Source organism: Populus trichocarpa, chromosome 6, assembly GCF_000002775.5.
Source record: "Populus trichocarpa isolate Nisqually-1 chromosome 6, P.trichocarpa_v4.1, whole genome shotgun sequence".
NCBI lineage: Eukaryota > Viridiplantae > Streptophyta > Magnoliopsida > Malpighiales > Salicaceae > Populus > Populus trichocarpa.
Window position 1 is genome coordinate 14,050,920 of NC_037290.2, and position 10,758 is coordinate 14,061,677.

At 30.9% G+C, this 10,758-nt stretch overlaps 1 protein-coding gene across 2 annotated transcripts; it reads right to left on the reverse strand.

Annotated features, from left to right (window-relative positions):
- Nucleotides 1–1,201: 1,201 nt before the first annotated feature.
- Nucleotides 1,202–4,889, reverse strand: LOC112327864 (palmitoyl-acyl carrier protein thioesterase, chloroplastic). Of its 2 annotated transcripts, none has more exons than XM_052454305.1 (7): nucleotides 4,631–4,889; nucleotides 3,399–3,978; nucleotides 3,140–3,273; nucleotides 2,790–2,903; nucleotides 2,524–2,695; nucleotides 2,352–2,420; nucleotides 1,202–1,816 (listed from the first exon to the last, which is right to left on the reverse strand). In XM_052454305.1, the coding sequence occupies exons 2-7, from the start codon at nucleotides 3,894–3,896 to the stop codon at nucleotides 1,547–1,549; spliced, it is 1,257 nt and encodes a 418-aa protein (XP_052310265.1). In that variant the 5' UTR covers nucleotides 3,897–3,978; nucleotides 4,631–4,889; the 3' UTR covers nucleotides 1,202–1,546. The 2 variants fall into 2 exon arrangements, with proteins under 2 accessions (XP_052310265.1, XP_024458581.1); XM_024602813.2 differs by having other exon boundaries at nucleotides 3,399–3,982; nucleotides 4,635–4,888.
- Between the last annotated feature and the right edge of the window lie 5,869 nt (nucleotides 4,890–10,758).

Sequence of the window (10,758 nt, forward strand, 5' to 3'; positions counted from 1 at the left end):
GAAAATTATATAAAAAAATAACCATAAAGAAATATTTTAAAACACATATTTTATTCTTATTCAATTTTAGTGTGAAAATTATTTTTAAAATTCTAAAATACATGATTATTAATAAAGAAATTGATAATATCATAAAAAAAGGCTTAATCTTCTTAAAAGTAACAGCATAATTGGACAATTGCTTAAATATCATTTTAATATTTTAATTTAGATATATTGCTTTATCAAATATTAAAAAAATAAATAATGAGGTATCTAAGAAAAGGCTAGGCATGCATGGCCTAAGAAAAAACTCAGGCGCGCATGGGCTTTGAAGGCGAGAGTAAGTCAAGGTTCAAGCTTTTGGACCTCAAAATCAATTTCCAACTTGTTCGCTTAAAAACACCCATAAAAATCATGGAGACCGCAATAACCTCATTTCAAACACTAAAAAAAAAAAAAAATCTATAATCACTCTAAAAAATCTAAAATCGAACTTAATTAAAATAATTACGGCCCAATCTATTTTTCACGACCTATTAAATAAGAAACATCACCTCCATTGAGTCACTTTCTCTAAGACAAGCACCCATCTCTCCAAGATAAACTCATTGACACCAAAATCCGTTTTTTTATTTTGGAATTGATCGACTGATAAATTTCTCTCTCCTCTTTTATTTTCAGGTGATTTTATCTATTTTCTCCTAAATTTCAGGGACTTAGTGTAAAACATATTAAATTTAGGATCGAAACGTCAAACCCTAAAAATAAAAAAATAAAAACTTCAAGGACCAAATTGTAGATTTCTACACCCATGTAAAAAAAATAAGAAAAAATGGTTTTTTTTTTGTTTATATGTTAAATTTAATTCCTAATTTTTTCATTTTTTAAATGGTAAAATTAAATTTGATTTTGAAAAATTAAACATCAATTTAATGGTGGGACATTTTTTTGACATCGTAAACATGATATAACACAAGAAACAAAATAAGTTATTAGGGTTAAAATTACGTGAACATAGGATAAAAGATTGAGAATGAAAAAAAAAGTCAACATTTTTTTCATAATAGCAGGTCACAGACCACCTGTGTCTCGCACAATAGTGAAAGAAATAATGTTGTGCATAATAAAAGTGAATTACTATAGTAATAAAAGTTTTTAGTGAGATAACACATTTTTAAATATTACAGTTCTAAAGTACATTAATTAAATTTAAGATTAATTGGTCATACTAACTGATCAACTAGTTTATAATAGTTAATATGCTTTCTTTCCCAAGATAACAATTATTAAGCCTACATTTAGTGCTCCTTGAGGAATGCCCACGTTTGCTCTACCCTTACAACAACAAAAACTAAACTCAAGTTCCAGAATGAGTACATGTCAACAGCTAATTATACTGAGCTTACAGCTTTCGTTTATCCAAGAAATTGAACAAAAAATTATATATAAATACATACATAATATGAAAACATACATCCCGGAACTCGAACAGACAGGATTCTACACAGGTAATGTGACACGTGGCAAGGAGAGTAATGCCACTCCAGCCACATCCTGTCAACCTTTAAGCGCTCACAGCTGGGATCTGACCCATGATACCAAAATTGTCGGCATGTTTGGGTCTCCACTCAGTCCTTCCCCTCACAATCTCAGCACCCTCCTCAAACCGGAGCAAGTGTTGGAACTCAACTTCACCAGGGCTGCCTAAATTTCCAATGCCAGTGTCAGATACAGCAGTCAAGGACTGCAGCACGCTGTCCCTGCCACACTCCCTCCTGTACTCCAAAGTAATGGCAGCAAGCTCATGACTCTCCATGATTGGTGGAGGAGCGCTCTGCAACAACAAGCACCATATCGTCAGGTGAACGAACTAAAACGAAGGAAAAGACCTTGATACTTGAGAGGAGGAATGAAACAGTTCAATAACACATTTGAGCGTGCCCTGCTGTCTGACATAAACTGGATTGTGATAAAAAGTTCTAAAAGCCAGAAATTCTCAACACCCTGACACCACTTATTACTCTATGCAAGCATCAAGTTCATGAGATCAAAACAAGCAAATTGCCAAGCAAAATTTAAAGGTTAATAAGAATGTCAACTAATGCATGCTCATAAAATTTTATTTGTTGAATTAAACCAAAAGGACTAAATTTTGATTCAATCCCAGCACAACTAGTCTTCCGGACAGGATCTCTTTCTCATTCTCAGTCCATCCATTTTAATGAGATGCTATGAGATTGCACATTAAAGAAACTTTTTATATATATATATATAACAATAACAATAACAAAACAAACAGGGCGGGCAAGAAGAAAGGTCAAAGAATGATTAAAACTTAAAAACTGGAATATTGAGGTTGAAGAACGAACCTCAAGGATCCAGCCTATGTACTTCACATTGTTAACATGTTGGTTGACATCTAAATCATTCCATCTAGGCTGTGAATCAAGAGAAGACAAACAAAATGACTGTGAGCAGATTGTTATAGGAAATAAAACTGTCAGTGAAGATAACTACATAAGTTTTGGTATATTTAATTACAGTTAGACTTTCGCAGATATAGTCCGCTGTATTGTCATCAATTTTCGGAAGTTTTCTGCTGTCCTCATTCACAACAGGATCAGAAGTCAGAAAATGAGGCTCTATTTCCCCTCGAACTTCTTCAGGAATTTTGGATAACCTCCTTGTCACTTTATTCATCATCACCCACACACTGAAAATTTTCCAAACCAGATGTTCGAAATCAATTGAGTATGCAATTGTAAAAGCACTACAAAAACAAGGATCTCTTCAAAGCAGTTTTCTACCTGGAGGCTCTGGTCAACGTTTCACCAGTTTTAGCATCACGGAGGAGCCAATCACGGCGCATACCATTCTTTCCTGATGCACTCACCCAAGTATCTACTTGAACAACATCACCCCTGCAAGACTAAATAAGTCAGCCCTCTATTAGCACAACCCAACAAGACCTAGTCCCAAGGGCCAGGCGTCAGCTAATCAATTGGTGCAAAATAAGCTTAAAAATGTTTCATAAGGCATATGGAAACAACTTGGCACTACAAAGATCCAGCGCTAACAGAAAATATCTTTTATTGCATAAAACAAAAACACATAAGATCACAGATTCAAGCATTATATACACTGGATTGTGTCTCACCATGTAGGATAACGATCTACCAGAATCTGCATACGAGTTACCACCCATATCAGGTTCCTTTTGGACATCTCTGGGGTTGCACCAAATCCATCGCCAAGGAGCCCAGCAGTCTTAACATGATTAAGTGCAGTTTCCTGCAACCAATGAAAAATAAAAGGAATTATTCGAGTTTGTGGAGACAGTATAAACACCTCCCAAACATAACTTTGAGAAAATTCTCTCTCCAAGAATAAGAGTAAATTTAAATACATGACCATACTTGTAAATGGTTCATCAACGTCTCTATAGATGCTGTACGATCTGCACCAATTTCATATGACCTAATTGAGAAATTCTGGCGGAAGACAAGACCATCTTGGACAATTCTCCCAATACCAAAGGGGTCAATAAGCATATCAGGTCGCTTTGGTTTCCAATCAAGCATCATCCACTGCTTCTCTGCTGCCAAAAACATGGTTGTAATTGCAGCAAGAAGCATGCTCCAATCAGGTAATTGGTTGATGAACGTCCGAGGTGCCGGTGACGACACAACATCCTCATTCTTCAGAGTTTCCACTGACGCTGTCAAGCCAACTGGAGGGCCATTTATCTTTGGAGGAGCTTGGGCATTTGTGTTAACTTGCAAAGCCCCAGAGGAAGCAGATTTCGTTTTGATTCCTCCCAAACTTGCAGACACACTACCAAACTTGGAGGCCTTGGCATCTCCAGATGGCGAAGGAACTGGGAAAAATGATGAAGCAGCTGCAGCGGCAACCATGGCGTGATTGTAGAATTGACAAATCAGATAGCGACAATTGAATTGAAATTTACAAAAAGGACACGCAATCTTCCGACAACACCTTCCTGCAACATGTACATAGATTATTCCATTACAACTGATTAGAAGCAGCACATTGTAGAATGAAAAAAAAAACTATGAAAGAACAACAGTACAAATCGTGTCCCAAATAAGTAAAAGGAGAAATAAAATAGACAAGTCTTATTTTCATGAATAAGCAAAAGCATAATTCTTATTTCTAGAAATGGGTTTCCCCGTCTTCAAATGTTCCCTTTTTCCTCAATGTTGAAAAGTTAGTGCATTTTTTTTCTTTCCCATTGGAATTAAGAAACAAAATAACCAAAAAACCAAACAGACCTCTAGAATTTTTTTCATTCCTGTGAAAATCTTAAACAAAAAGAATCAAAGTGCCAACATGCTTCATTCTAGAATGGAATTTACCAGAGTTAAAAAGGAATTTAAAAAAAAAAAATTCTGGTTTTACACGTATTTAGATCTGACCATAAAAAAGACATTCAGATTCTAAGCGCATAACCGAAATAATAACAACTAGTTTTTTAAAATCAGATCTCTTAATTACATATCAAAAACCTCATTACCCTCTCATTGCATAAACTTTCTTAGCAACCAAACACAAAAAAAAAAAAAAAAACCTGTTACCAGATCAAACAAGAAAATGAGAGAAGAGGAAGGAAAATCTCCCAAGACCGTACGTACCTCGGAGAGGAGGCTGAGAGAGGAAGAGCAGCTCAACAAACACGAGGAATTTTTTAAAAGAGGAAAGGAAGAGGAAGGGCTATAGCGTCATTTAGGATCCAAAACCCCCCTGATTCTCTCTTTCCCGTAGCTTCTAGTGCTTGCAATGACTTTGGAAGTATACTTCTTACGTTTCTTTTTCTGTTCTGAGTTTTTTCAGGTTTTCGTTGTTGTTTCCACAAGCCAAAAAAAGAAATTAAATATATAAAACTCTATAGAGAGAGAGGATTTAGGGCCAGCGGCTTAGTAGGTGGGAGGAGATTGGAGACGTGGCGTTATTGTTGTCCACCTGGCCCCCTCCCGCCTCTCCCTCTTTGAAATTCCCATTTCCCTGTCTTTATTTCCTATTTGCCATCCTCGCCTAATTATTATTAAAATAAAAAGGAAAAATTATTAAAATTTCAGGCCCGTTTGTATGATGGAAAGTAATTTCTTTTTGAAAAGTGAATTTTGAAAAAATAAATTCTAAAAAATGAATTATTTTCTGATATTTAACAGTGTAATGAAAAATAAGTTTGAAAATATTTTTCAGTATTTGGTTATGTCATGAAAAATAAACTGGAAAATAACTTATTAATGTTTTATTTTTCTCAAGTTGATTAAAATAATGAGAAAAAAATCTTACAAATTAAAAATTTGAATGAGAATGAAATAGAAAAAAAATATAATTTCATAAATTATCTCAAATAAAATAAATAATAATCAAAATAATAGAGATCAAATCTAAAAAATAAAACAAATAAAAGATGAAGAAATTAAAATAATAATAATTAACATTTCATAAATTATTTCAAATAAAATAAGTAACAATCAAAATAATGAGAATCAAATTTGATACATAAAAAATTTCAATAAAAAAATGATAAGGGAAAAGCAAATAACAATTATAAAAATAAAGACCAAAATTAATATAAAAATGAAGACCAAAGTTAATATAAAAATTAAATTTTAAGAGATGAAATTGAAAAATAAATATTCAAAACAAAATATATATATATAACAATCAAAAGTTTGAGGACCAAATTTGATATAATCAGCAAATAATATGACATTTCTAAATTTTTCACAACTTTCGGAAAGTGTTTTCCGCCCAAATTTTTCAGGAAAACACTTTTCTGGAAACCAAGCCAAATTTTTCTTTGACTGGAAAGTGTTTTTCGTTGACCAACTTTTCTAATGGCAAACAAACACATGAAAGTTTAGAAAGTGGTTTCCCGAAAACCATTTTCCACGAAACAAACACAACCTTCACCTACTTGTTAAGTTTTGAAAAATTACTATTTACTTTCAAATTTTATTCTAGCATTAACATTTAATATCTTCCCAAACAAATCAAAAAAAATTATTTAATTAGTTACAAGATTACAATTATATTTCATTTAATAACTAAAAAGTTATTATATATTGAATATTACAGCTTTCCAATCATATTAAAAAAATATAATAAATTTTTTTTTTATCATGTGGTTAATAAATTTAACTTATCCGTTTAGTATAATTTTCCTCTTTAAATTCAAATAGGATTACATGTCTCAAAATTTAAGATAGTATTACTTAAACAATTGATTGATTTTGAAATCCTTATGTAAACACATGCAATGAAATCTGGAATCATCCCTTCCTTTTCTAAGAAGGAGGAAATTGTTTTATGATTATTGGGTTGTAAGCAGTAAAGAACAAGAATCAGAAACAACAACCATAATAATCTATCAACTACAATTCCATAAGAAAGCTAGTTTTGGTACAAAAGAGAAGACGTTCCATGCAAAGGTTTTAAGCTATGATAGCAGCAACAAAATAAAGAATTTGAGTGTCAAACCCATGTGAAAAAATACTTGGGTTTTTGCCCCTAATGCCATGAATGACAATAACAATTGTTTGGCCTTAACTTACTTGGTAGAATGACCCAATTTTTTTCCTCAAAATTCCTTTAATCATGCTTCAAGCTAGAAATTATAATATCTAAAAATTGAAGAAGTCATCATTGTCTCAACAGGAAAACTTCTGAAACATACCTTTAGTCAGTTCTCAAAACCTAAATTGTGACTGTTTTTACTAGAAATCTGAAATTTCTAATGAGGCAATTATGATTTAGGAGCTAGCTTAAGAATCACTCTTTTCTAAAGGGTCAACAACAAAAAGTCCGATTAAAAGGAGAAGAGTCCATAACAACAACAATAACTCTTTTCTTAAACATGATTTATGATTTGAGTCTTATACAATGTATAGGATTTAGATTTTGATTGTGATTCTGATTTGGAGTTTGAGAGATTATGGATTTAGGATTGTGAGATTTCTTGTGTTATTGAGGTATGGGATTTTATGTTCATGGAATAGGAGAGAAAAAATCGTCATCAAAAGGGTAATCTGAGAGAAAACCTCTCTTTTTCTTTGTTTTTTGCTTACAATCCAACTGTGTTTGTTGATCTAAATCAATACTTATAGTTTATATCCTATGTTCTTCATATATTTTACCAATCCCTTAAAAAAAAGTATTTGTCACTTTGACCTTTAAGACTTGATAACTTCCTCCTTCGTGGATAGTTTAGAACTTTAAGTATTAGGTTTGTTGTCACAACTTATTTAAATATCACACATTTATTTCATTTGAACATACAACATGCCATTTTCTACTTTTCAATTTTCATATGTTTTACACTCATTTATAGTTCATTTATGTATTTTTCAACCATAATGATTTCTTGGCTTAATTTTGGCTCATTCTTATATTTTCCATCTTAATTATTTTTATACCTAATTTTAGCTCATTTATTTATTTTCATTCCCAAATTGCTTATTACCTATTGATTCCAATTATTACAATATTAAGTTGTTGCTTATACATATTTTCTATTAGTTCCAAATAAGTTATATCTCAATTTGTTTTAATATTTACAGCCCCCACTCATGTGACCGACTAAGTACCTTTTCAATCCATAAACTCATATGGCTAGATCAGAAACATTTAACTAGTAGCTCTCATTCATCTGGTCGGCTCCTAAACATCATATTGGTAACCCCTACTCATTTGGTGGGCTAAAAAACATGTATTAAGAGGGTCACCATTGTGGATGATTACATTTTACACATAATTATTTTTATTGTTACAGTCAATTACTATTTACGTAATGGTTACCATCATTACGATTAATTTCAATTTACATAATGGTAATTGCCATTGTGGTCAATTACTATTTACATAATAGTTACCACTATTGTAGTCAATTTCAATTATAAACTAGTTATCGTTGTTGCGGTCGACTTTAATTATACACTAGATACCATTGTTGCGGTTTATTATAATTATCTACTAGTTATGTTGTTGTGGTTTATTACAAATTACATGTAATATTACTACCTTTGTGGTTAATTACAAAACACATATAACTTTTGAATTAGATACAACACAATTAAATATTCATTGAAAATCTAATAAGTACCAAAGCTTTTTATATAATTAAAAAGAGCAAGGGAGGGGCAACCCTTACCTTGAGCTCCTGCTTTACGTGCTCTTGAGAAGTCAACCCCACTTTAAATATTTTTTTTACTACTCCCAAATAATAAACATACTTGTTGTTTAGTTAAACATTTCTAATTTTTATTTTAACAACCAATTTACTTCAACAAATAATCACTTATTTCTGTATAGATAAACATATCAAAACTTAACCCAGACACCTAAATAGGTCTAATCATGCAAATTTTTAACACTTATATAATTAAATTTTCATTTCTCATAGTCACTAGTCACACCCAAATAATCAGCTCTATCATTTATTTTAAAAATCAATCAATGTAAAACATTACAAAAAATAATTTAACCCAAATTTTTAGTCAACATGAATCACAACTACATCAACCCAAGATTCCATATTCCTATATTTTTTACAAGCATGTCCTCGAACATTAAATCATGCTAAAACCCAAATTTCATCCCACTTACAATAATTTGTTTTCACACATCATCAATTAATACAAATATTTATATAATTACATCAAATTTTCAAATTCTGTATTTTCACAAATATTTAATTTTGGCCACATACAAGAAAAATCCAAGACTACCATTTAAAATCTTCCAATCAATTCAAAACATCTTTAAAAATGTTTAAAAAATACTAATTTCACATATTTTCTTTAATTTCATTACTAAGGTAACTTAGTCTACATAAATTCCAATTGAGCTCAAACATAATTTGATCCTATTATAAAGCATACAAGTCTCAATTATAACTCTCTTTTTTTGTCCAGATTATTTAGTATCCATTTAATTCTATTTTTTTTTATCACCATTCATATCAATTACAACATAATTATGTCACCTAGATATTAAACTTACACAATTTCCACTACAATCTACATTTAACATACAATTTCTTATGTTTTCTTAAAATTATAACCCATCTATATTTTCTTTTATACCAAAATTCTATATCCATTAAAATTTCTTGAACTTCACTGTTTGCAAAGGAATACAATTACACTAACTAAATCTTTCTCTTTCTCTTTTTTTAAAAAAATTTCAAGCATCGATAGTCCAATTTGAACCCTTAGTAACTTATACATAGTCCTACCAAATAAATTCAATTCACATGACAATTCTTTTCAAATGACTTACTCAATTTTTTTCCATTATAAACCAAACTTTATATAATCCATTTATTACACTTTTCAACACTCAAAACTTGGAATAACATAAATCAACTAAGTGTTTAAACCGATTCCAAAGGTTCTCAACTTACAAACCAACAATTTAGTCAACATTTATCATAACTACTTATTCTCAAGCACATTTATATTCAATAATAAACACAACACATACAAACTTAAATATTCAATTCTCACACCACTTTCCGCTTATACATATGGCCGACCACTTGCTAACCAAAAATTTCATGTTCTTTCTTCCAACTAACCATATTTCTTTCATCTCATTTCTTACCACACAACTTAACCCGTAATCTTATTTGGTTCTCTACATATTCATACATTTAAATTTTCAAAACTTATTCTTACTCTTTTCATATATCATCACAACACGCCAAACTATTTAAAATCAAGATTTGTTACTTCCATCATCATTTCTAAAACTTTCACATTAACTAATAATATTCATTACTACAAAAACACCCAAACTTTTAATTTACCACTTTTTTTCTCACACACATACCATAAAAACTTCACACTCTCAACCAAAAGTCTTTTCAAATCAAATTTCATTGTTCAAACATTTCACATAACATACATCATCATAAAATCTAAGTTATTTTTTGCTAATTTTCCCAAAAATCCCTCCTATGTGGTCGACCCTAATGTAAAATTTTCTTTTAGTTTATTTTCAAACTTTTTGTATGTGTTCACTCTAGTTGTTTCCCCTCTCATGCAACTTTCATAAATTTAACACAAAACATCATTTCCAAACCATTTATATAAACCAGAGAATTGAGAAATTAAGCTTTTTTCATCTGTCCATCATAAACCCATTCAAACAAGAAGTTAAATGGTAGGAAACATCTTATCCAACAAATTTGGACACCATAAAGTGGTTCCTTGAAAATTTCTCCTCTTTATTTTCTTCCTCATTCGAAGCTTTCTTGTTTCTCTATATCCGTCATACATGTTTCTCTCTCCCTATTCCTCTTTGATTTATTTTTCTCCCTTGATAATCACTCTTACTCACCTCAAAAGCTCACAAATTTGGAAGAACCACATAAATTTTGAAAGGAAAATGAGAAAAAAGAAGCTCCCTCTATTCATAAATGGTGGTCGGCCTCTACAACAGCAAGGAGAAGGATTTTTGGCTTTAATTATGACAATACCATTACTAATTGTCCATATATAAATTTTTGTATTTTATTTGGTCATCATTATTTTTGCATATTGTTTTATTTACTTAAATCATCAAGATTTTTAACTAATTTATTGAGGACTCTCATCCCTAATTATAATAAAATTTTTCTCAGATTTTCACCATTTTCAATCAGAAATCGCGTGATTGGACGCATGCTTATACTAGCGATCAATGTTATTCATGCGTAAAATCATACATTAGTTTAATTAGAATTCCACTCTATTATTATTATTA

Excerpts from the sequence above, each read along its gene's own strand:
- LOC112327864 (XM_052454305.1), bottom strand. The coding sequence starts at position 3,896 with ATGGTTGCCGCTGCAGCTGCTTCATCATTTTTCCCAGTTCCTTCGCCA. Across the intron at positions 2,696-2,789 it reads ACGTTGACCAGAGCCTCCAG|TGTGTGGGTGATGATGAATA; the intron begins GTAGAAAACTGC and ends GAAAATTTTCAG. Across the intron at positions 1,817-2,351 it reads ACATAGGCTGGATCCTTGAG|AGCGCTCCTCCACCAATCAT; the intron begins GTTCGTTCTTCA and ends TTGTTGTTGCAG.